General features: G+C 39.2%; 1 protein-coding gene across 1 annotated transcript in view; it reads right to left on the bottom strand.

Annotated features, from left to right (window-relative positions):
- Positions 1-27344, bottom strand: part of DCHS2 (dachsous cadherin-related 2) — a gene marked incomplete at its 5' end in the record, with an annotated part of 119179 nt that overhangs the window by 13467 nt on the left and 78368 nt on the right. The window contains 10 exons of the mRNA XM_059818211.1: positions 5-216; positions 2512-2622; positions 8515-9372; positions 10620-10829; positions 11076-11210; positions 16342-16581; positions 17525-18365; positions 19578-19735; positions 26402-26501; positions 26980-27167. Coding sequence (XP_059674194.1) covers positions 5-216; positions 2512-2622; positions 8515-9372; positions 10620-10829; positions 11076-11210; positions 16342-16581; positions 17525-18365; positions 19578-19735; positions 26402-26501; positions 26980-27167 — 3053 coding nt within the window. The remainder of the gene's footprint in view (positions 1-4; positions 217-2511; positions 2623-8514; positions 9373-10619; positions 10830-11075; positions 11211-16341; positions 16582-17524; positions 18366-19577; positions 19736-26401; positions 26502-26979; positions 27168-27344) is intronic.

Below are 27344 nucleotides of genomic sequence, written 5' to 3'. Positions count from 1 at the left end.
TTACCTGTATGATGCCCGTTTTAGGACTTTGGCTTTCCCATACTGATGCTTTGTAATAGCTTTGCTCAAATTTAGGTACATTGTCATTCACATCTTGTATCGAAACTGTAACTCCACAGAGAGCTGAGTTCAAGCCATTTTCAGCCAGCACTGAAAGATGTATTTTATTCTTAACTTCATAATCAAGAAGCTTTGGCTCTTTTACTGTAATTGTACCTGGTTTATTAAAATAAAAATTAAAAAAAATAGAGAAGTGACATATGTATTCAGGCAAAACCACACACAAATGCAGTTATGAAGTCCCTAACATATATCGTCTCCTTCATTGAACACATGACAGAATTCCACCAAGCTCCCCACCGTGTCCTTCCTCTACCTAACATCACCCCCCACATGCTAGTCACTGTACAAATTTTGGACAGCTAAGTTTTCACTGATCAGCCACCATGATGGCAATTTCCTAAAATAAAGCCGATTTACTTGTAGAGGGATAGAGAGGAAGAAAGTGGTTGTGTGACCTGTGCTCCTTGACACGTGACAGTGAGCCAGCTGTGTCTAAAGAGACTCTTGGCCCTCATCTGAGAGTGGCTACATCTAGCCCTCTATCTATATGCAAATCAGGCAATAGCTGTATCAATTTCTGTATCTGACTGACATACAGGTAAAATGCTGACTCCTTCTGATGCAGTGAGTCCTGCCCCCAACTGTTATTCTATCAAAAATAATCAGTGAAAATTATTGAGATTCACAACTAGACATCTCTACATTAAACATGAAATGTCCTTGGAAATCCGTGGTCATTGTTTCGATATTCTAGGGAATATAGTAATATACTCAAAACGCTTCATTACATCTAAACTTCAAACATAGCTCATTTGTATGTTAATTTCATTAGAATTCAAATTCAGTTTTGCATGGATTTTTCAGTGATGCCATGAATATCTATATCCAAAACCTGTGATAGCATAAGAACCCATCTACCGTGGCTCTCCAAGCTAGTGCTTTTTATTTTCTGTTTTCTAAGATAAGCAGCAATGATTGGCTATTGTTTATGGATCTGCCCAGTGGTCAGGAACTGCATCTTGAACATAAAGATTTCAAAGCTGGCAAGTGGTCTCTCTTCAGCATAACACTTACAAATTATCACATTCTGTATACAGAAAAGGCAAAATAGACATTGGCAGGAGGAATACACTTCAAGATGACAGAGAGTAACTGAAAGACTCTACCATAGAGTGGAGCAAATAATCAAGTTTGAGGTACACCACCTGAAAGGCTGCACTTCAATTAATGTTTTCCAAGAAACAGAAGAAAGGTTTCAGAAGAAAGGAAACAGAAGAAACCACAATGGCTCACATATCTCAAAAGACGACTTGTGACATCCACTGCTATAGAAATTCCACTATTGTTTGTGAAGACAGTGCTTATGAGATTCTTAAAAACCATCATGTAACCATTTTTCAGACTGGCTTGATAAAAAAAAGTAAAATCCCATTTGATTTTTTTTTTTTTTTTGGAGGTGATAACAGAAAAGATTCGCTTTCTTGGCTTTAAGATGTTCTTTAAGATTAGTCTCTCTAGTTTTATTTCAGTGAAATAACAAGGACTCGGAAATCACGTGTATGCACTGTAAGTGCCGCTCATCTAAACAAAACAAAATAATTTTAACTGTCCATCAGCATCAAACATGATAGCTTCACAGGAGTACACCACTTGATGCCTGGAGACATCAGAATAATCAGCGATTAAAGCCTCCAGGAACTCTGGGAGAAAGCCATTTGTTAAGAGTACAACCTATTTACACTACTTCTGAGGAAAACTGCTTACACTGTCTATGCCACCAAAGGAAGACTCCAGTTATTCAGAAGGCAAACTTTTGTTGCAGATGTTTAGGAGCTGAGAGGCAACCACAGTAGCTATGGTCTGTTACCTGCCTTAGATGAGAGCACGTAAATGCACAAAGGGAACGCGCCGCTCTCCTGCCATCAGAAGTTCCTGCCTGAAGAGCAGGTGAAAGTAGAACTGCTGCAGAATGCAAATATGATCGCCAAAAAAATAAACAAACATGACTTTCAGACTTGTCAAGGTTTGCCTGAAACAAAGACCATTAAACTCAACACGGGTCTAACACTTCCTACATTAGGCGTGTTTTGAAGGATTATGTTTATCAAATTTTTGTGCAACTTTATGATGAGAAACAAGATGGAGTCTCAGCTTGGATCACAAACCAGTAGTTGATAAACTCCCAACACGTGGTGATCATTAGTTAATCAGAACTGAGCATTTTAAACAGGTATACTGGTGTTCAGTTTTTTTCCATACCAGGTTTACAGTAGTGCAGGTCTCTCCACATCCCTGGTTTTACTAATGATTTATTCATTGTAACAAGAGAGTAATACTCTTAAGATATATACCCCTTGTTCTTGTGGTAGGAACTTGCTATATCTTAGAGACCACACTCTTTAAGCTACACACAGACACTTGAAAAAAAAAACAATTATAAAAATGTACCTGTAATGGGGTGTATGGAGAATATGCTTTCCTTGTCACTGAAGATGCTGTATTTTATGTTTTCTCCTGTAAATTTTCGTTCATAAGCTTCTACAGTTAGAAGTGATGTACCTATGGAAGCAATAAGACATTTTCATCATGTCCACTTTAGAAGGTTTTATTCTAATTTTATATTACTGTGATTAATAGCAGATGCACAGCCAAACACCTATGTACTAGGTTAGGTGCTTATTCATGAATTAAAATAGCAGACAATAAAAACGACTCCTCCATGATTTTCACTGCATTACAACTTCATAGCAAGGCACTGTCTATCCCTCCTTGCCCAATAAATTACTCATCTGATCACAGCTTCATCACCTGCCTAAATAAAATGATGAGTTTTAACTTTTCCTAATTGAAAACTCCCATGTACCACTGGAATTACCTCTTACCTGAAGTCTTATTCAGGTTATGCTGTCTGGTCATTTAAATCTCACCTTTTCACGAATTCTTGTAAGGAAAATAGGCCTTTTTTTGTGCATCATAGGAATGCATGTTACCCCTGAATCACCATAAAGAGTTAATTTTTCCTTCATTTATCTGAATTCAATTTGGATTTTTGAACAATATTTTAAATGAGATACTCTTTAAAATTTTTATTAAACATCTTCTGACAAAGAAAATGAAAAGATGAAACTACATGCATAGCTATGTGTCAATTCAAGCAGAATCCAAATTCAATGAAAAGAGCAATGATTTAATATAGAATACAAGAAACATGAAATAAAAATCCTGTTTGAAATAGGATTAGAGGAAAAATGTGGAACTGAATACATTATCCTGCTCAGAATCATCACATTTAACAAAAATGTAGCAAGCTTAAAAAGCATTATCATGATTTCCAAACAATTATTCTTTTCAAGTGAGTTATGAAATTGTTTACTCTGTATGGCAATTGATGGACTTTAATTATTTAATTTAATTGTAATTGATTCCATGCAACTGTGATGGAATGTGGTTACTGTGCAACCTGAACTCTTCCAAACAGCATTACAGACAACTAGCTATTTTATTTTATTACAAAGGGCATGCTGTTCACACTCAGTGTCCTGGATGTCGGAAGAAAGGACTTTACCTTTAGTGCAAAAATGAGAAGAAACATTGCTCTTTAAACTATCTGCTACCTTTTTTATTTTAGCGTTGTTAGCTATTAACAGGAAAAAAACCAGGAAATTTTGTTTGTCATTTGCTCCTAAAACCTGACTGTCAAAAGCAAAAATATGCTGATTTTGACAGATATAATTTTCTGTACTAGTCAATATCTTTATAAGATATTTACTGGAAAAGTTCTGGAAGTAAGATCCAAATGTCCAACAGGTAAAGACTGATATGAACGCTGCACTGGGTTGTTTTAGAAACTAAACCAGGGGGTTGTAGGTTGAATTTTCATTGCCAGGCAACTTTGATTTACTGCAGAAGCCTGCAAGAGCAATCATTCATAGCATCCTCAGAGCAGAGTTAAAGATAAGAAAAAAATTCAAGGTCCGAAGAATGTCACTATTTATCTTCTAATGCTGTCAGCAGTCTTTTTTTTTGTTTGTTTCCATGTTTAAGAAGAAAACCTACCAGAAATAAAGGAAGCAGCAGCATTTCTACTTGAATCCCTGTTTTTCAGGGGTTAGGTTAATAAACTGTTGCTCTGGGCCCTCAAATCTTAATCCTTTAAGTTTCATATTTTTCATATTTTCATGAATTGTTTTCAAAATTGTTTACAACTTCTTTTTGGCAGAGAACAAATTTCTTCTGTTTCTGATACCTTTCACAGAAAATGACTCCTTCAAACTGAATTTTTACAGTTCATTGTCAAAAAAATATGACCAAACTCTGAGGTCTGTTATGACAAACAGGTCCTATACAGGTAAATAGCAAAATGCAGTACCCATCTGCTGGAGCTTGCAATTTCAAATCTATGTGATTCAAATACTGCTTCAAGCAGAGGTCATAACATGTGACACTTAAACTGGAGAAAATTAAGAGAAAGGTAGCTTTCTGGCTGCAAAATACACTGAAATGGCACAACAAGGATGAGATCAGCACTGGAGCTAGCGCGAGGAAGGAGAGAGAACAGGACCATAGCAGAAAGCTGTCAGGTTGGTTTGAAACACTGTGCAATCAACTTATGGATTAGTTAAGAATATTAAAGGAAGTGATGAGTGATTTAAAATGTTTTTATTTCGGGTTTTTTCAGTTCAGTCAGGCAACCTGATTGCATTTGGAATTATCTCAAGCATTTTAAATAATAGCCAACATATCAGTCTTTACATTATGCCTACTGACTTCAACCTGAATTATGGCAGTGTGGACAGTATTTGCTTAACGGGCCAAAGAGACTCAAAAACTTCTGTTGTATTCTGTGTTTCCACATAACACATACACCAGAAATGAGCTGCTGTAAAATTTATATCATTGTTTTTCTTCTTTCTTCTGTACTCATTACAGTAGTCTCTTTTTCCCTCCTTTGTCATCTAACCCCAGTTCATCCTTGCCATTATTTCTTGAGACCTCTTAATTGCTAATGAAAGAAAAAGCTAACTGAGCATAAAGAGTAAGAGATGACTTACAGAATAAGAGGCAACATAGTTTATATCTATTAGAAAAAAAAAGATGAGTCAACAAGTTTTACTGGTGAATCTGTCTCCAGTGAAGTGCTATGCAAACAACCGTTCAAGTGAAAGCCTGGTGAATAATAAAGGTTTCTTACCCTCTGGAGACCGCAGTGACTTGATTATTTATTGACTGGCTTCTAAGTGCCTGTTGTAATGCAGTTTATAATATTTAAAGACATTAAATATTTAATATTAAACAAAAAGTAGAAGAATGGGGTTTTCTGAAGGTCCTTGAACTTGAAGGTCTGACCACAAGGACCAATTCCTGAGGCACTCACCCAATTGACAAGTTTAGACTAAATTAAAATTAAGGAGCCTTGGCTTTGACTTTCGTTGTTTACACTATTCAGATTTTTTTATTCTTTTTAAAATAAACTTAGAGTGTTCCCACTCTATTAGTTAAGGTAGAAATAAAATTAGGAGGAAAAGCCACATTTATTAATACCAGTTCTACAAATAATCAGTATGTAATGTAAATCTCCACTGGCCTGAATACACTTGTACCATTCATACTTGTAGGGGTCCCAGGATAACATATATCCTGTAAGCTAAATTCTATGAGAGCTTTAATTATAATCATGCTTTTTTCCCACTGAAATGTAAAATATTTGATGTTTACTTATGCTTATATAAATAAGAAAATACTACAAACAGAGCCAAAACAGTATTAGTATTTAGTAAAATCTCTCATAAAAGAATTTGATCTTCTTAGCAAATAGACTTTCATTAAATATACAAACTAAAATTTTGGGATTAAACCCTCCTGTTTACCCTGAAGCTTTGCTAAATTTTCTTTAATCAAAACAACTTAAATTTAATCTTATTTATATTTTCTATGGATTGAATGGGAGAACAATCTGACTATGGCAGTTACCTCAGTTCCTTGGGGCCTTTCCATAATTTCAGGCTGGATTGTCTAGCCTGACCCATGAATGTATCTACACCTAAGAAAATTTAGGATCAGATTAGCTTATCTATTGCCATAAAGCTTGGAATTTTATTTTCTTTCTCTAAACTGATACTTGTTTCCTAACAAAACCTATCTTCCCTCTTATTATTTTTTCTTAACTAGAAATAAATTTTAATGCAGGATTAATGCAGGTTAACTCCATCTCTCCTGAAAAGACTGAAACCCCAGGGCCTTGACCTTACTCCTCTGGGAAGCTTGACAAACAAGTTCTCAGGACGCTTTCTGAAAATAGAAGCCTGTTGCAGCAAGGGACAGACAAAGCTGAGAGCCCAGGGCTCGTCTCTGGAAACACCCTGGTCTCTCCGCTTACCCGACACCTAGGATGGAGGGCCCTGGACATCACCACGAATTGACTCTCAATGGGTAGATCAATGAAAAGGCAGAAAACAAGAGATTAACACACATTGCTGTGACATCCAAAATGTATCTTCTGGAAGCAGCGATTCCCGCAAGGCAGACTCTCCTTTGCAAAGTGACACACAATTAGTGTACAGGGCTGACTCTAGTAAAACAGGGTTTGGAGGCCTTGGGGCATCTGTGACTCACATTCACAGAAACATTCAATTTTAGGGTGTCCAAAACTACTTGTAAATCCTGGTCAAATTTGTGGAATAAAAAGCATTTTTTAAAAGTCAGGACAAAGGTGTTTAGGGATTATTTTTTTTCCATTTGTAATAGAAGCAATAAATGAAGCACTGGTTTAAAAAAAAATAAAGAACTTTAAAGAACAACTTCTCCTCTAGGTTTCGTACTCAGAGTGCTCAGTATGGAGTGAAAGGGAAATACTCCTCTGCCTGAGAAGACCTGAATCTACACCCTTCATATTTCAGGAAAGTGTTTTAACCACCCGGCTACTGCAAGCTTCTCTCTCTCCTGTTGGAAGCCTTCCACTTTATCCAAAACCCCACATGTTTTTTGACAGCCAGTGAGAGAGCTAGAAGGATGCTCTAGCTTGGTGGTTTGATCCCTCATCACAACTTTTTAAAAATAGCCTGAAACCAAAATATTTTATCTATAGTTAAAAAAAAAGTCACTTAGTTAAAAATTTTTTTTTTCACCTTATTGCCTATATGCGATCTGTTAATTGAAACATCATTAATAGTCACAGCATTATCTTTATCTTAAAATACACTGCTGAAAATTTCACTTGTAGTCCCAAACAGGCACAGAGGAAGGAACAGCTGAGTAACCACAGCACTAATTACTGCAACAACCATCTTCACCCTTTATTCTCTATTCTGTTTGTAATTATCCAGTAATATTGGTTTTCCAAAATTATTAACCTCTTTTTTTTACTGATTCCTAACCAAATATATAGGCTGTTACTCAAGATCTAAGAATTCACTAGTCTCACAGTATTCTTAGGATATAAAGGAATATTGCTTTCATTTTACCAAGGGAAATTTGAACTATAAAGAGGATAAATGACTTGTTCACGGTGAACATCATGAGGCAGTGTTTGAGTCAAGAATATCGCGCAGGTCACATTTCTAAATACGTCTGGTCAATTGTAGAGTGGGATTTGTGGGCAGAAAAATGTGAAAGACACTCCTTTCTGCCCCTCATTAGGATGACCCCATCCCCTAAAGCAGGAAAAGATACTTACCGTATCTAATTGGCAGGAGGCATAATTACTAATATTTACTGAATGATAAAAAGTAGAGCAGTAATTCTCATCATTATATGGAACAAAAATAGATAAATCTGTAAGCACCTTGTGATTGAAGCTGGTTTGTCTATAGGTATCATTCAGTAGTGCAGGCTGTACCTAGACATACACCGCAGAAGCCTGTCCAAGTGACAATGTACCACAGCCTCCGAACTTCTCTTCCCTTCACCCCACCCTACCCCCTGTTCTCCTTCTGGAAAGTCCAAAACTTCAGTAAGGTTTTAGAGTATCTCTGAAAGCTACTACAGTTCACAAAGGGTTTTGCAAAACCAAGAAATGTCATGTTGCAACTGGGACACACCACTCATCTCAACTGAGGTTGTGTGCGTTGACAAGTGAAACGACGAGTAAATGCTGTCCACCCATCATTAAAGTCATTTTGCTAAAAGAGAGAACCCGCTGATGCTCAGGGCTTCCCAGGCTGAGGGATGGAAACACACCACCTTTGACAAAGGAGCTTTCTGTTTAATGTGGTCATCACTGTTGTACATGGGCAGTAAACTCAAGAGCCAGACAATGCCTCCAACTAACACACCATGCTCCTTTTTCATGCTGCTGCACTAGAAAAGGGCAGATGGGTATTTGCTACATCCAAATTAACTTCTCCCTGCTGCTGCACAAGAAAAAGGTTTCCCTATACTGTTCATTACAATTACCATTCCAAAAGGAGGGGAGATTGAGAACTGCAAGAACACAAATTGGGACTTGATGCCCACCTGCTGCACTGTTCTCAGGCACGCTTGCTTCATATAGGCTATGGCTGAATGAAATCTCCTCCTCTTGTTCTTCTGTAAAGATAATGACCATAGCTGTGGCTGTTCGAGGTGAGAGACCTTGATCTGAAGCCGTCACTAGCAGCTGGGTACTGAAGTCCTCAGAAGCCAAGGGCTCCTGAAGAATGATGTCACCTGTCTTTGTGTCGATCTGAAATACAGGTTTGGCTATCAGCAAACTAAAAACAACGGCTCCATTTGATCCCAGATCCACATCCTCCACTCTCACAGTGGCTACTGTCTCATTCACAGGAGTTTCAGCAGGCACAAAGGCCCTGATAGGATTCTGCAAAAAAACAGGATCATTGTCATTGACATCATCAACGTGCACCACAACACTGACAGTGGTGCTTCTTGGCAAATGGGTGCTACTGTCACTTGCCACAGCCCTAAATGTGTACTGGGATTTGGTCTCCCGGTCCAGTGCCTTTGTTGTAACTATAGTCCCCGTTACACTGTCGATAGCAAACGCTCCGAAGGTGTCATCAACGAGGGAGTACGTAACTTCGCCATTCAGGCCATCATCTTCATCAGAAGCAAAGAGGTCCAGGATGGCTGAGCCTTCCTCTAGGTCTTCTCTCACGGAGATTTGATACTGGGTCTTTGCAAACAATGGGTTGTGGTCATTTTCATCTAAGACCGTCAGATAGAGCTGTGCAGTGGAGCTTCTCGAGGGACTGCCTAGGTCACGGCACTCAATTACAAGAGTGAAATTGCTGACGTCTTCTCTGTCTAAGCTACGAGTGACCAGCAGTTTTCCTGAAGTGTTATTTAGTGTGAAGTATTCTCCAACATTTCCACCTTTCAAACACATAAAAAATAAAATGATCACAAACAATTGCTTTTGAAAAAAGAATCCCTTGTGAATACCGCAGTGTTAATTGCAATAACACGATCCAATTGCTCGTACAGCTGGTGCGCTTATGTGCCTTTCACATATTTTATTCCTCTTATATGAATTAAAACCTGCATTTCATTTAAATCAGTGGGTGGCAATGACAGTAAATACAGAATGTCATATCAATTTACAGAGTGCCTATTTTGCCAGATGCATGTCTTTTTTCCCAAAGCAGCACACCTTATAAAATCTCCTGCAACTATGCTGCTGCATTAAGTGACCTCTTCCCAACCTTAGTTACAAATTCCAGAAACCTATAAAGCATTGCTGACAATTGTGATTACTTGCTCCTTGTTCTCTCCTACAAACCTGTCTCTTGGAAGTGAATAGTTGTGCAAGGACTTGATTTGGGGGGCAGGGGGAGGGGGTGGTAAATACGAAGCAGTCGACAGAAAAGTCAGCATTCTTAGTAACAGTGAATGGCGTACATACTTTATAACATGTAGAAAGACCAAAGGTAATTAAATTAAAGATCATAAAAGATCGTGAAATTAAACCCAAGAAAACATAAAGGAATTCATAACTGTATCTTCAAAGAAAAATGTGTTGGCTGTTACCACAGTAGCTATCTGCCTACATTTGAGCTGTTGCTGAGAGCCACAAACCAAAGTAAGCACAGCAAACTTGTATTTGTGCAAAGATATTACAGGAGGCTTTGAACAACTGTGGAGCTTACATTGGCATAGTGGACAGGGGGAGAGTTTGGCAATATGAAAACCAAGTATGACATTACTAATTACTGGGTGAAAGAAGCTCTCATGAAATAAAATTAAATAAATAAAATTAAATGAATAAAATCAGATTAATTCTTGTACTTATTTGCAAGGGTATATTTACATTCAGAACTTCTACAACTATAACAAAAAGGACAAAATTATGCCTTCATGATTAATGCCTCCTTCCAGCATTTGGTAGTTATTTTGTTTTTCTTTTCTGTACTATTTCAAATCCAGAAAGCAGACTGAAAGTATGCCTGGAAAGTGCTTATTAATGCTGACAAAGGGGTGAAAGATCTTTTTTTTCCACATGAAAGAAGCATATGGACAAGATGGGAGCTAGGGAGGCCTGGTTCAAGACTAGTCTAAAACTTGGATACTGCTGTTTATATACTTCCTGATTTATACTAACAAAATGATGGAGTTTAACTTACCAATTATTTTGTATCTTAGAGCTCCGTTATTGCCAGCGTCCATATCTACAGCCTGGGTAATGTAAATGACAGAAGGCTGTTGGTTCTCTGGAATACAGATCTCAGAGGTGGGAAGAAGAAACGTGGGAGAGTGATCGTTTTCGTCCAGCACCGTGCAGATAATTGTCACTGTGCTTGACAGCGATGGGGTGCCACTATCTCGAACCAAAACTAAGATTAATAAAAAGAAAGCAAATTTTATACAGTGGCTGTGGGTGCAACAATAGATGTTCCTTAATAATAGCACAATAGGAGACTTACTTGTGCTATGCAAAAAGCACATGCTCTTCTGTACCTGAAAAATCTTACCACTTCCATCTTATTCAGACAGCATGAAAAAAGGTAACGCTGATAGTAACACCACACCCATTCTCACTTCCCATTTTACAAGCACTCATAGCTATTTCACACTGTTACCTTTAATACTGAAAACCTCCTGGGTTTCCCTGTCCAGTGATGCAGTTGTTACGAGTTCTCCACTGTCCGAGTTCATCTTGAATTTCTCATAACCAGATCCTGGTAAGATTTCGTACTGAAGCAATGAATTCAGTCCTTAAAAGCAGAATGGAAGTCTTAGTAAAACACAGCCACTCTCTTCACATTCAGGTCTAGAGGTTTGTCTCTTTCTTCTCCCCCTCCCCGGGAAATGGGTTATGGATGAAATTATTTTTTTAATGCAGTGAGTAACTGCTTCTTCATTAGCACAAAAGATCCAAATTTTAAATTTGGATCTTCTTCAAAATCCTTCTCCAGATGCTGCTTTGTGCCTAAGTTTTCCAGCCACTCAAAGTGACCCCAGCAACATTTTTAGGCACTCAGGGCATGTCTCCTAACAAGCCGACACACCAGCATGGTGCAAGAAAGCATTAACTTAGACCGTGGAATCCATGCGTTTGTCTTCTGCTCTCCCCGAAGTAGTTAGTTTATTTCTCAACAGGATGTCAGGCAGAGTACTGGGCTCCCTGGCAGCTCTGGTTCTCCACTTAACTTCACTCAGAGCCAATGCAAGTATCTGTACAGCATGATACTGAATAGTATAAACATTCAGAGAAAACATCCACTTCTTGGCACGCCGACCAGTTCTAAATATTCATAACACTGAGCAGGCAGGTGCCTAAGTCCCATCAGGGCTCACAGGGTAGCCATCTCCTAGTTGTCTTCAACAGAAAAGCCAATTTGGTGGACATTCCAACAGCATATCTCAAGCCTTCTAGACTGCTCCCACTTGTAGCCAGTCTCTGAAATGATACTGCTTGGTGTTATAAAGTTGTGCAGGATTTCCAGAAGGGAAGGTTAAAGAGTTTCCTTCCCTCCAAGTTGTTCTGAATGTCAATTCCATTCAGTTCCTAATCAAACTTACCATTTCTATATAGTACAGGGATATTAGTCTTCCTTTCTTTCTCTAGGAAACAGGCTAAAACTGCACAGGCTTTTAAGAACCTTTCTTTCAAAGTTGCCCACCTGACTTGAACAAGAAATGTGACTCCACATTCTTACCTATTATGGTTATAAAATAATTTCTTTCACATTTCTTCTGGTTTCAACACCCTCCTGAGGAAAGTATAATGTCATCTCCATCACACTTGTATTATTAACTTTAATGAGTTTAATCCTACATTATACTTGAAGGGCTTAGACAAATTTGCAAAAAAGAAAAGAGCACAATAGTACAAGTTTCACTCAATCATTCTGTGTTTTACCAACCAACAATCAGTCTTTTAGTAGGGTAGGGACAGTTGGCACACCTGGAAAACTACAGCATTCCTAGTCATACCAAAACTGCTATTCAGAGTCAAACACTGGCTGCCTGTTCTCATCTGCTGCAGTCGAAAACAGGATAATCTGTACTGAAGTTGACGGAGAAACACCAGTGTGAGAGAAGAAAGAGAGCCTACAGTTTTTAACATCCATGACTTCCTTTATTTGCCTTTGAATAGCTTTGTTAAATAGTTGACAACGTTACTGGAATTTGATTAAGAGAATTATTATTGTAAATGCATTTGCACCTAAACTAAGTCAAGGGAGGGACATATTCGTACAATACACAGCAGAAGGAAAAATGAGTTACAGAAATCCTTCCAGCTTTCCAGGAGAAAGGAGAAAAAAATCACAGCAGTAAGGACAATCAAGGAGAATGTCTTTGAAAGTTTAGGGTTACCAACACACACTCTCTGATCTGTCCAAATTAGATACCATTCAACTACATTTAAAAAGATATTCACAGCTCTGCCTACATTTATCTATCCTTAATCAGCAATATACTACAGATGGAAAAAAAGACATGTGACACTGCAGGGCTGGTATCAACTATTAGTTAGCCTTTGGTCTCCTGCAACCGAACTGCTTCAACCCAGTGCCTTCACTGGCAGATTTCACAACAGACATTATTTACAGACAGTGCTGAAAAAACACACAGGTGCCATCCAAGTTGACTCTTCATACACTGTTGAAATTAAAGCTTTTAACCCTTAAAGCACACAGATGTGTGACACCTTAATTACAGTTATTTACCAAGCACTTACTGCCTCCTTTCTCATATCCATCTGCCAGGAGCATACACCTAGCAGTAGGAGAAAGCTGCACACCCTGCCCAAGAGAGGAGCACGATGACTCTATGCATTCACATACCACGGCACGGCAGCTGACACGTGTGCACTTGATCCAACCTATTGGTTAATTATTCAGCAGTGCTAGTCACATTTTGGGGGCTGAAATTACAAACTGAAATGAGAAACAAACTATTCTTCCTGGGCTTTATTAGCTGAAAGAGGAGCTAAGCCCCTTCCTTGACACCAGTGGCAAGGACCCCTTTCCCTGGAGACATGGTACCTGAGCTGCAGCCCAGGAAAAACTTCAGCCCCTTTTCCTGTTCCTCTGCCACAGCACGGGCAGCCCCTGCACCCCACAGCTTCTCGGAAGCAGCAGCAGCCGTGGCATTACACTGTGGATATGTCTAGTGCCAACACCAGTGAAGAAGCAATGGGAACCAATGTCCCCCCCACCCCAAATGTAGACTCAAGTCTCATCTTTATAATACTAGTGTTGTTAAGACCATGATCATCCATGAATATGAACAAGACAAAATGTCCAGTGAATGGCAGTAAGCCCTGTCTCATAACTTTAAGTCAGCGGTCCCTATTAAACTTCTGAGATTTTTCTCCTAAGGCTCCAGACTTAACTACTGAACCACAGAGGTGCACATCAGCTTAAAAGCAGACCTTGACAAATGCTAGTTCAGTTCATTCAGAGCTTCTGCAAAGATATATCTCAAGACAAACCCCTGACCTGTCTTAAATAGGCTGCGGGTGTCTTTGCTTTCCCATGCATTTTTATCCAGCATTTACCTGTATTACATGTGTCTTTACACTTGCATTTACTTGTGTTGCACTGTTAGATGTTGGCCTTGGGGCAGGTGGAGAGCTCCCACAATGTAAGAGGACTTAGAGAAAGTGAGGCAACACAGATCTGCAGTAAGTGCAGCTCTTGTAATGTGCAGGAGGGAGTTGGCCAAACAAGATGTTTCATGGATATCCACAGTGAAAAACAATCATTACAAGCAAGCTTAAAGCTTGGGTCAAACACAAAGAAGGTGACAGCTGCTTGCTTTTCCTCTTCCTTTCACAGGGAATGAAGTAGAAAGACAAATAAAACAAAAGGTTGATGATGACAGACATTGTCAGTAAAGATGATTCCTCCCTGTGGTCAGTCAGGGAATATATGAAGTGAAAAAAAAATTTAAAAAAAAAGTGATGGGAGGAAAGTCCTCCACTGAGACTGTGCAAATATTACTGGGATGTGAACTGAAATTTAAAGAGCAAATAAAAATAAAGTAAAAAATGTGGTGTAAAAAATAAAGAACACCATGAGAGGAGTCATCTTATTTGAAAATTCTGTTCCAAAAGTACAAGAAAAGTGAGTAGCATTATATTTATATGACTCCTATATAAATCCTATTTTGTTACATTATGAGCATCACTTCAGTATTTGTTTGGAACAATAATGTTACACGCACATGACATGGGGCCAAATTGGGCAAATGTGAGAAAAAGACCCAACAGAAGGACTGTGGTTACTGGAAAATGTTCTTTTTTTTAAAAAAAAAAAAAAAAAAAAAAAGGCAGGAAGGAACCACCAGCCACAACAGTGCTCCAGCCCAAAGTGTCTGCACAGGCAGGCGCACACTGTGCCACCCAGTACACTTGGAACTCCCTTTCTCTCCACCCTGCCAAGCCACCTCCGCTCCCTCCTCCTAACAGCTCCCAAAACTTCCCTTCTGCTATATTTCCCACAAAATGTGCAATAAATAAATATAAGGGACGGAGAAAGGAGGGAGAGGAATTCAAGCAAATTCCCACGTCTTTTCTCTATTATCTTGCTAATTTTTACTTCAAATACTGCTTGCTTTTTTTTTTTTTTTTTTTTACAGTGTGATCCACAAAAGAAAAAATACTTGGAAGAGCGAGGTACAGAGGTAGACTGTAATGCTGCTCAGCTGTCATGAAGATTTTCATAGACAGGGCTACCCACTGATTCCTAATTTCTAAATACTTTCCATACTTTTGGGGAAATGTCTCTTCTATATGGCACCTCTATTGAGCTCACATCAGCCTTTTGTAATCAATAAGTGCTCTACATTAAAATGACAAATCTTACTGAATACAGAAAACCATTTTGTTAACAAGATCTATTGTTTTACCTATTTTTTGGATAGCACAACCTTAAACAATTCTAAAGACGTGCAGAAAGTGAACCCACAGTAAAAAGAAAGTCATTCACAGAGCTGTGACAACCTTTGGGCCAATTGCAGCAGTATTGTAATACTTAATTCTCTTTCCAGATTCTATCTTTACTGCAGACCACAGACTCTGTGTAACTGCTTCATGTTACACAAACTGTATGCACTGTAAGTGGTATTACTTAAGATAAGAGTCTCTCCAGCACGCAGACTACCTGTAACATCATACGCATTTTAGATATTTCAAAAGAGCAGGTAGTTGAAGAACTGGAGGGCTGTTTTTGTTGCTTAGCAAAGACTCTCTCACGTTTAGTCCTTACCTGTGATTCAAAGAGCATATGACCCTCATCCATTCTGCATATGTTTGAAAAGCAATGCGTTAACATTCTCATGTATGTAAAATCCTATTTGAAATCCAGAGCGGCTTCCAGGAACCCTTCACAGCTCAACTAGATGGAAAATCTTGGATGACAGTGCCCCTCTCTGGTCAGAAAGGATTAGTGCATATTTGCCGGTTCTGTTACAAACTCAGGACCCTTGTCTAGTGAACTGTTTTAAACTATTCAAAATGCTCTGACTGAGAGCAACAAAAGGTTCAAATATTAACTTTAACTGAGTTGAACATTGTTTGCTGATTTACAACCGGAGCACGCTGGCTACCTTCACATGAAAGCTATAGTACATTGAGCTACTCTGCATCACGCAAGCGCACGTTTTACATTTAACATACCAGTCAGAGCTGAAGCTACCCCAGTGTGCAAGTCAGAATACCTCCAAGCCCTGAATAAAGGTTCAGGGTATGAACCAAAAGCCAGGTTTTGAAACACAAAACTCGTACATTACCTTGGGAAAAGCACATTGGCTGTACACACAAGCACAGCAGCCAGCAAGATTTTATTGGTCTACTATGGTCCATAACGAGATCAATAGCAAAAAGACAGAAATTACCTGCATCTTTGTCCACAGCTTCCACCTTTATGACAAACTCCCCTGGATTTTGGTTTTCATAAACTGCAGTCTCATAAAGTTGCTTCAGAAATATCGGAGTCTCATCATTCACATCGAGAACAATGATGGTTAGAACCTGCGTGGCGGAAAGAGCTGGGCTGCCATCATCAAGAGCCATGACTGTCAAACTGTAGCGCTCCTGAATCTCACGGTCCAGAAGCTGGGCTGTAGTTAAGAGTCCTATTGTAACGAAAGAAGGTATTAAAAAAGTATTCTGGTCCAGGTTAGGATTCCAGTTGTTCCAGCACTCACAGCTTTAATGTAGCATCACCATGCACGCTGTGCCACTGCTGCAAGGCTTCCAGACTTTGGAGTCAACCATTACCTGTGATTCCCTTTAGAGTGTTAATTGGCCCAGAAATACTCATTTTAACAAGGGAAACTGAGATTCATGGAATATTCAAGTGAAGTTCAGAGATGCCTTTTTATTTAACTTTGAGCTTAACTTTTTAACTTTATTTAACTTTTGCACATAAGTTATGCAATTAGGAGCTCTACAAATCAGTGTCACCTGTATCACATAATGGATTCAAAATCAGAATAAGAACCAGAAAATATTGCAACTATTAGGGTAAGATTTGCATTTGTGTGCAGATGGTATAATAGTTACAGAATTCATTCAGGGACCTGAGAATTTCAGAGGGCTGAAGAAAGAAATTCATCAGCGCTTTGAGCCTCCACTGAACATGTTCTACCCACAGTGATAATGCACATTCCTTGATCTTGACTTTGCCTTTCCTCCTGTGTACGTGTAGCACCATATGTGTATGCACATGCTTTAGGTATGCATCATGCAAAAATCAGAATGAAGTATTTCACTGCACATACTTTCTTCCTACATTCCTTAATGCACTATTGGAAGGCGCTCCAGTACACCTACACTATACAGTAATATAGCGTCATGCAGAAATTTTTGAGCTGAGTCTCACTGAGCTTGCCTACTGCACGTAGTACTGCCATTCTTGTGTGGCACTCTGCCCAAGGTAATCACACCTGAGAACGATAAGTCACCTGGGTAGAGTACCATAGTAATATGGTATTTCAGTATTACATTGTATGCACTCCCAAATATTACCATGAGAAGAACAGTACAAGAAACTCCAGAGAACAAAAGTTACAGTACCTGTGATTTTATCCAATACAAATGCTTTGTTTTCATTGCCTGAAAGAATGTGATATGTAACTTGTCCATTTCTTCCCTCATCAGGATCCTTTGCAATTATGCGGTGCACAAGGAAGCCCACCTCCACATCCTCCATGACATAGGAAAGAGGCAAAGATGTAAAACTGGGACTGTTGTCATTGATATCTAAAATAACAATTTTCACAGCCAGGGAATCAAGCCTGCGATCAGTCAGATTTATTGCCTGGTCTGCTGCAGACACTGTAAGGATCACAGAGCGAGTAATCTCCCTGTCTAGTGGAAAAGCTGTGGTCAAGGTGCCATGCGAAGGGTGAATAAGAAATGGATTTTCATCCATGTTATTAATTTCTAGGAAATACTGTATTTTGCTGTTCTGAAAACCACCATCTCCATCTTTTGCATTGAATGTGTAAACCAGAGTGCCAACAGGTACATTTTCGTCTATGCCAATCACTACAAAGTCATCTTGAAAATACGGAGAATGATCATTCTGATCTTCTACATCGATACTTAGGAAGACAGTGTTATTCTGTGGAGGATTATTGTTATAATCCTTTATAATAACTTGCAAAAGGAAGTGCGAAGCTGTTTCATAGTCAAGTTCCTTGGAAAGTAAAAGGTCTCCTGTCGAGCTATCTATTTCAAAATGAATATCATCATCATCTTTAGCGATACTGAAATGCAGTTTCCTGTTAGCTGTTAGATGATTATCGGGCCACTTCAGAGAACTCAACACCTGTGCAGGTTTAAAATTTTCAGGTACGACAAAGTGCTTGAAATCTTGAGAGAAGACAGATCTCCTGTTGGGAAGTGGGTTTACCTGCAACAAAAGCACAAAGACTGCAATATTTTCCCATTGTTATTATGAATAGTGTAATGAAAATTGTTTTCCTTAATTGAGAGTTTAATCATTTAGTATTTGAGACTATATTTATACTAAGTATGCCTCAAAGCCAGAAAACAAACTCAACATACTCCGTAAGAGTTCAAATAGTCCTTGGCCAGTCATTCCATAACTCTATCTTTCATTCCCACATTAAAAAAAGGGACAAGACTGTCTCTCACCCTCTGAATCACAGGGGTCCAAAGACAGACGACTTGAACACCGCTATCTCTGCCCCTACTGTGAAGCACTTCAACTGTCTTTCTACATAGGACAGCATCACAGGGACAGATGTGACAAAGAAAGCACAGTACGGTATGCAGTTTGCCAAACACAAACAGCTAGCTGGGTTTTTGTACAGGGTTGTTTATGTCATTACAGGGTTTCTTTTGTTAAGGATTGCTGCAGTGTTCCAAGTTAATGCTTTAAAATGAAAGAATCTCTTTAACTGTGGGAACTGTATTTGCCTTGTCTTGACTAAAGCATTTTTTCCCAAGCTATCCAGAATTAACCATCTTTTGGGTGACGTGAAAATAGCAGTCTTGGTGACATTCAACCTCTGATAAAGGAGCGCACAGGCAGCCTGGACAAAGCAGCCCCGCTGCGGCTGGATGAACAGCAGGTGGCTGGCTGTGGAAAGAGCACACGCTGGATTTCACACTCCCATGCAGAGCAGCCCTGTATAAACCAGCACAAAGGAATGAGCTATCCTTATACTGGGTTACAGAGAGAGTTTAGAAAAGACAGTAACATAGCGGAGGGCGGGGGGGGGGGGAATTAAAAAAAAAAAATCCACTCTCTCCCCCACTTTCAGTCCCTGCTGATATTTGCTTTTCATTCTGCATTCCTGGGTAGTTTCCTTCTTTTTTCCGGTGTTCATAATGACCTCTTACTAAAGTACAAACCTCATCTATTTGCAAGACAACCCAGAATGCTGTTGTGTATTCTTAAGAAATCAAAATGAGCCTGCCCTCTCATTTCCTCCCTCAACAGAAAAATGGCTAAAGAAAATTACCATGAGACAAGGTGCTTATAATTTTGAACTTCTTCCTTTCTTCAGCTTATTTCCCTAGCTTCTCCCAGAATTGTTTTTTTAAAGAACCTCAGTATCTAACATAACTGCTCTATCCATGTAACATAAACAAGTACCTGGATGTAAACAGCAGCATGTCCTTGAAGCGAAGGCATCCCCTGGTCCCTGGCTGTGACCATCATTCTGTAGTCTGGTCTCTCAGCATGTGACAGAGACCGGGTTGTTCTTAACTCCCCACTGACAGCATCAATCTGGAAGTATCCTATATCCTCTTCTATGGGGAAAACATGCATACGAGTTACTGCAGATCTCTTCAGCTTGCCTCCATAGTACTGAACATTGTAATTAACGGTAAAAAAGAGCAGGACCCAGAGGAAAGGGAACCTGCTGCACTCATTTGGATCTCTCTGGCTCATTTGGTTCACTACTTCTTCCTTCATCAAGTACATAATTATTCTAAACCACTTACTCTGGATTTAGAAAGCTACAGAGAGAAATGCTATGGTGTGCTAAAGCAACTGCTCAACTTTGTACCAACGTTATTCACACCTATGGTGTGTGCATCAGGAGAGCAGCAGACACCCCAGGATTGGCACTCCTACTTCCCACATAAGTTGGCAGGGCCAGAGAAAGAATTAAGTCTTAGTCTCTGAACTAGCATGAAGGGTCAAGCAAGTGATGCTGGATACACGGCTGTCCCGCAGACTATGGGTCACCAAAGGGCCCTATCTACCCCTAAGACACCAAGTGCAGTGATGCTGCCTGCCCTGTCTGTGCTCTGAAGAAGGAGCTATCTAGGGGTAGCTAAAATCTTACAGTAAATTGTTGCAGAGCAACATGTGAATACTGGAAATTATGCTTACATCCCTCATCAAGGACTGGCCGCATGCTAATAACAAGCAACTTATAATTAAAATTACAACTTGCAGCCACATCATATTACATTTATTCTAGAGTTGCAAAGAAAAATTCTACCATAGAAGAGTAAATAGCTCTTTGTGACTTAGAAACATAGAATTGTTTAGGTTGGAAAAGACCTTTAAGATCATTGAGTCCATCCATAAACCTAACACTGCTAAGTCCACCACTAAACCATGCCCCTAAGTGCCTCATCCACACGTCTTTTAAATACCTCCAGGGATGGTGACTCAACCACCTCCCTGGGCAGCCTGTTCCAGTGTCTGACAACCCTATCAGTGAAGAAATTTCTCCTAACATCCAATCTAAACCTCTCCTGGCACAACTTGAGGCCATTTCCTCTTGTCCTATCACTTGTCACCTGGGAAAAGAGACCGACACGCACCTCCCCCATTTTCAAAGAATGCCATAGAAATTTCTCTCCAATTTTTAGTAAAATGGGAAAGTATCTATTACTTGGTATACCTTACCAGAAACTGAGAAAATCAAATTTGTCATAACTACTTCTCTCTTAAAATACTATGCAAACAACTTTTTGCTATGTGAATTTTTAATAAGGTGTGCTAGTGGGTTAAACAAAGTCATGCAGCATAACAGCTGCTATTCTAATATGCAACTGTGGTAAAAATAAATTCAGTGCAGATGTAGTACACAAAACACCCCTAAAGAACTATATTTCCATAGGCACCTAAATGAGCATGAAGCTGTTTATGTTCTCCAAATCGGCACATGCAAATTAGTTAGCTGCACATATAGATGTTCATTTTTATATCTAATCACCTCACCTGCAACTGTAAAATATTCACACCTGTAGAGTTTGATAAAAACACTGAGCAGGCTAGTTAGAAAACAGGGTTTTCACTCTCAACAAATAGGAGTTTTTTCCAATATTGTTCTGCTATTTTTGACTGACTGTAGGTTTCTAATGCTCCATGAGTCCCTTCTGGGTTGACTCTTGCAGTCTGGAACGTAACGAGGAAATTGCCAACAAAAGGAAACAATATGTAGAGACAATTATATTGAATGAGACAGTCCTGCATTCTGCATTTTTCATGATAGTTTCAAAATATTAATACTGCTATTTTACTGTTTTCATAAATAGCTTTTGGTTTCTTTCCTGGTTTAGGTCCCAACAGTATGTCTACATTCACAGATATGCTATTTTGTTCCATATAATGTTTCATGACACAAAATCCCAGCTAAGCAAAAGGCAGAGGAGATATGAAAAACAGAACACATAATGTGAATTGCATGCATATATTTTTAACGTTTTGCTAAAACTGACATTTAAAATAATTGATAGGGAGAACTAACAAGAAAAAGAAAACGGTAGACAGAAGTGCATGAAAACTATTCCCTTATTTTTCTACCAAAATGGAGCTACAGTTACCAAACTGAAACAAAAATAAAAAGTAGTTAAAAAAAATAATCAGAGAACAAAAATATTGCGAGTACATAACTGCAATCTGAGCACGAGGCTATGAGGATTCACCCTTGCTTCAGCGATGATGAGGATGCTCAGTACCTCTTAGCATAAAGACCAATACTTGTTTTTCTGTTTCAAGTAGCAGAACATAGATAGCTAAGCTCAACTGAAATAGGTGTCAGTCCACAGAGCTTCTGAAGGGTTGAAGCTTATTTGATAGGAGAAAGGAATGGTCAGAATCTACATTTTTGAATAAAACAAAAGAGAGCTGGTTAGAAAAGAAACTACCAATAGCGTTATTCACTAGAGACTACAATTCCACTAAAATCCAAATACCGCATGAAACGGTCAGTTTTGCACATATTTTGGTGGCGATAAAAGTAACAGAAAAGTCTGATAATGTTGGAAAGAGATATTGTATAAAACCAGAACCCCTTGGGACTGACCTTCATTTTGAAAGTGTTTCTCATTTTCATCTTTTTTATCTGGTACTGTACTATAAAGCCAGTCAAAACTGAAGCATCTTATTTCTATTGCACCGGTATTTTTATCAGTCTATTTTTTAATTTATTCATGGACAATTTGATTCCAAATCAGAAAAAAACTTCAAGAAAAAAACCCTTATGAAATGGATTTCCCTTCACCTACAGGCAGACTAATCGAACTTTTATACTACGTTTTGTAGCTAAAAGCAATTTCTTCCATTTCTGAATTTCAAAAGCCTACCTAAAGACAGATCTGGCTTTTGAACTGATTTAATAGATGACATGTACTAGGAGAAGAGATAGACCACTTTTGAATACTTTTGCCCAAGATTGTCCAAGGGCATGTGCATGTGAGTTGTAGCTTGCTCACTTTCTAAATACACTCCAAATCCTCCTCATTCTTTTGGAAGTTCAAAGTGAGGAATAAGCGAAAAGGCAGTTTTAAGTTTTACCTTCAAAGAGCACCAGTCACTGCTCTAAAAGCTCATGTTCCCTGCGCTTCCAGAAACATTTGCTCAGCTTTCATCTCTGTACATCACCTGAATTAGGTAACTGCTGCTTATATCGTACACCCTGAAGATGTCCCTTTTTGTATGAGGAGAAAAGGAAGAAAGTGGAGGAGAAATGGATAAGAAAGAAGGAAATTGAGAAAAGCAGATGAACAGAAAAAAATAAATAATTAAATCTCTCCATAACTAGACTCTAATGGCCCCAGTCTCTTCTTGTGCTTGCAACTCCACCCTAACCTGCCAATAAATGGATGCGCTTTTCTACTTAAATTTTCCACCTCTGCATTGTCCAACCTGTTGGCCAGGCTTTCATTTACATGAGGTTCTCCAAAGCCCAGGCACTTTCTCAACTCTGTGCTCTCAAACATAACCACAGAAATGGAGTTTTGGATAAAAAAAAAAAAGTCCTGAGAAATCCCAAGCAATGTATGGCTGTGAACTTTGGCAGAACATTCAAGCCTTCCAGGGACTGGCATTCAGGCAAAATGGCCCAGAAAGCAGACAAAAAGTAACATTAGAGTTTTCTCAGATGTTTGTGACCTCAGTACACAGCAATAGTTAGCTACATATTTTTACCTAATTTCCTGAAGAACTGTATCTTTCCGAGGTTTTAAAATACTTAGCGCCTTGGCCATCTCGTTCTCCTTTGAGATGAAAGAAAGCGGTTTCTCTTAACAGAAAAAAGGAAGGCAACATCATGGCTCCCAAAGAGCTTGAACACCGCGGGGCTGCTGCAGAAACGCAGTCCTCTGCAAGCCTAGGAATGCTTCCTGCATGCTGCTTGCTAATAACCCTGGAGAACAAGTACTTGTCCACAGACATACGTACAACACTTGCCAATTTGTGTGTTTTAGCAGTGTAAACTAGGCTTCTCCTAGCACTCTGGTGGTCAGGTGCTAATGTACCCGCAGAATTGGTCCAAATATCACTGTGAAAACCTCTACTTTGCCAGTGCTAGTCTTAACACACAAAGCAATAGTTTATGATGCACTATAAATACAGAGTAATTTTTGTTATGAATGCTATACCAAAACCTACTGACAGTCATAAAGAAGGCCAGGCAAATCACTTTGCAATTGCCAGCGTCACTAAGGAATAGTACACATAGCTGGGATTCACCTCTCTCCGAATCCGGTTACTCTTTCAGTGGAGGTATGGCCATATGATCATGCATTTCCATACACATGAATGTTTAAGGATGATTTGTTTTGGTTTTCTGGGAAAAGAGAGGGGCATTTTGAAGGAAACATTTCTCCACTGAAGACTAAAATCCATCTGTTGTGTAAACCTCATAGTTCTTTTACAGATTTTTCCTTATGTAATCTGTTGGCATTTGTCATGAGCCCTCCTGCATAGCTTAATCTATTGCTGCTATCTTGGCATTTCTTTAAGGTCTCAAGAACATTAAAAATTACCCAGTGACTCTTACAAGCTTAACAGCTGACACTGACATTCATAGCTTTTAATCTTGTGGCAGTCCCTCAACTGTTGAAAAGAGCACTGGTCTGCATGCAGTCCTCTAATTAACCTGATGTCTTTGTGTTTAACAAATATGGCTGTAAATCAGATCATATTTCTTCTTCATATTTTAGTACTGAGCAATGTCCCAGAACTAGAAAATACTATTTTAAATATAAACCAGGCAAGAACTTCGCCATGAAACAGAGGACCAGATGTTAAAGGCTGTGAGCCAACTAACAACAACAACAAAAATTAGTATCAGAGAAGCTCAGCTGTTTCTGGATTTGTTTATCAGGAAAATATCTAGTTCCAAGGCTGGGAGGGCTCTTTTAGTGTTTTTTTTGCTGCTGTTTTTATCCTTTTGTTCTTTCTAGAGACAGCATTTGCAAGACCAGTCATATTTTGTGTTGCTAGTCATTTTTATAATTTGAACTCTTGCTTACTCCCCTCTGGGGCTCTACAGTGAAGCCAGTAAGAAAATCCAATGTGCTGATTGAAGGAAGGGGTTATAGTTAGCTATACAGACAGGCAGAGACCCCTGAAGAACACTTTCCATGTTGCCTGGCCATCACCCTTCAAACAAAGGGTTGGGTACTACTCATTCCCTTTTTCTTAAGAGGGATCATTTTGTGCAAAATATTATTATGCACAATGCAGAAGTCTACGATTGTCTCCAATTCCCTCTGGAAGAGGCAGTCACTTGTATCCAAATTAAGGGAATAATAGTATGGCAATAAACTGACCCTACAGTCTTTTATTATCTACATATATTTCAATGACAAAATTTTCAATAGAGTTGTTAAATGTCTCTTTTTTTTTTTTTTAAGCATCTCTTGGTGGAAGAGAGCAGAGTTGGTTCTCTGGCCCGTGTGGATTTGGATCTTAAAGTCCTTCCATTACTCCACAGAAGTCAAAAGGGTACATAAAGACACTATAACGTAAACCATGAGAATCTTTTGGTAATTTCGGCCTTGACAAGAAGAGGCTACAGATTCCCTTGCTCTTTAAGAGTGAGGAGTAATGTAGCTTTGCAGTATTTTGTTCTTTACCCTGCAGTGGCAAATAATTGTAATGAGCTTAAACCAACCCAGCCCACATTTGAGCTCTGCCTACACAGAAAAGAACACCTGAGGAAATGCACTGAGTGGATGGAAATACTGGAAATGTTTTCTTGCTCTGATGAAACAGTATGCTTTATGTGCAAATTACCATAGACTACAAATACCAAGCTTAAAAGGTATTGATTACATTAAGCTGGTAGAATAAGAGCAGGTAACAAAATAAAAGAAACAGTTCTGTTCTTGGCACCTCTTGCTGTTTTGGACCAATAGTGAAGCGAAGCAAAGCAGGAGGAACAGACATGTTTTCCTCCCTGGATACGGACTGAGTTCTCTCGCGCGTAAAAGTGTAGCAAGTGGTACGCGGCAAAACCAGAGATCATATCTATGCCTCTTACCAGTATTAATGCTCCAGTCCCACTCATGTTCTAATTTAGGACTGCTCTGTTATTGATTTCGCTGCAAACAAAACTGGATCCTATAGCTTATCCCAGAAGTGAACTACTATATGTAGGAATTACAGGGAAAACTAAAGAGGAGAAGTGTTTTGAAGCAGCCACGCTATGTCCGGCTAACACAGTGCTAAACAAAGGGTGAAACATGAACTAAAAACCACAAGCCTCATTGTTTGCCCAGATTATCTGCTGATCCTTCTGATCCCTGTCTCAGACTGTCATGAACCATTCTTTTAGCAGGAAAATTTTCAATTAGTCATGGGAAAAGGGAGATCATCTTTCCTTTAAGATGTTAAACAACTGACTGAATCACTAAACTGTACAGTACGAGATCACAGTCCTAATCTTTTCTGAGTGCTGTTTGAATGCTCTCTGGCCAGCCACACAAGCAACCAAACCCCCAGGAAGATGGGGCAGAGGAGGAAGGGAGGAAAGGTAGCTGCTTACGCCTCCTTAGGTGATGCAAGACATATGCAAGACATGTGATGGTCCTGATTCCTATTTACACAGGGACCTTTTTTCTAACAGACACAAAATAGACATAAAATTCTGTATGTATACACGGCACCTCTAAAACTCTCGTTATTTCAATGTATCTTTTCTTATGAGTAACACTTTAAATTCTTACCTGATTCTATCGAATATAATACAACACCGTTGTTTCCAGAATCAAAGTCTTTTGCAAAGACAGTGGTAATAAGTGTCCCTGACGGCTGCCCTTCCAAAACCTGTCATCAAGCAGTTTATAAATAATTTGCAAATATACATGGATAACAGCGAGTCTTAAAATAAATTCCTTGCCATAACGCAAGAGTTTAGCTGTTGCTCTGTTTTCCATTTCAGTAATATTTACAGTCAGTGCAAAGAGCATTTCAGGAAATGGTTAAATAATACAGTTCTAGCTATCCTCTGTTACGGTCTGCTAATTCAAAAATCTTTAGTACAGCAGACTCAGAGGTCAGAAATTAGAAGATACTCTACTGCATACATAAATAAAATTATACATGGGTGTTCTTTACATCTAACGGTATACAAGGCAGAGAAGTGTAACCGTTTGATAAATTTTGAAATTCCCGAATATACCCGAGTCTCGATTAAGAATGGGTGACGTGTCTACTTCGGTGCCATACGCGGCACGGGGGGTTTGGGCTCCTGCCACAGGGTGGTGCTCGGAGCAAAGCAGCGTGTCCCGCCGGCAGCACCCACCTTGAGGTGCAGCTCCTGCCCGGGTGCCACCTGAGGGAAGAGGGGCTCGTTGTCGTTGAGGTCCCTCACCGCGATGTACACGGCTGTGGTGGCGTTTAGCCGCGGTGACCCGTGATCGGTCACTAGCACCGTCAGCTGGTGGTGAGCTTGTTTTTCCCGGTCTAGTGCAACCCAGTTGATGATTTCACCTGATGGACAAAGAAAACGAAAGAGAAAGGGAGTCGGACATTTACTATATGCTAGCGCTCATCTTGCTATATGCAATTATACATTAAATTTAACGTGAAATAATGATACATGTCTTCTGATATAGCGTTCATCTTGCTATATGCAATTATACGTTAAATTTAACGTGAAATAATGAT

The sequence above is a fragment of the Gavia stellata genome, chromosome 5, assembly GCF_030936135.1.
Source record: "Gavia stellata isolate bGavSte3 chromosome 5, bGavSte3.hap2, whole genome shotgun sequence".
Classification (NCBI taxonomy): domain Eukaryota; kingdom Metazoa; phylum Chordata; class Aves; order Gaviiformes; family Gaviidae; genus Gavia; species Gavia stellata.
Note: the sequence above shows the minus strand (reverse complement) of the source record. Positions and strands in the feature narration are given on the sequence as shown.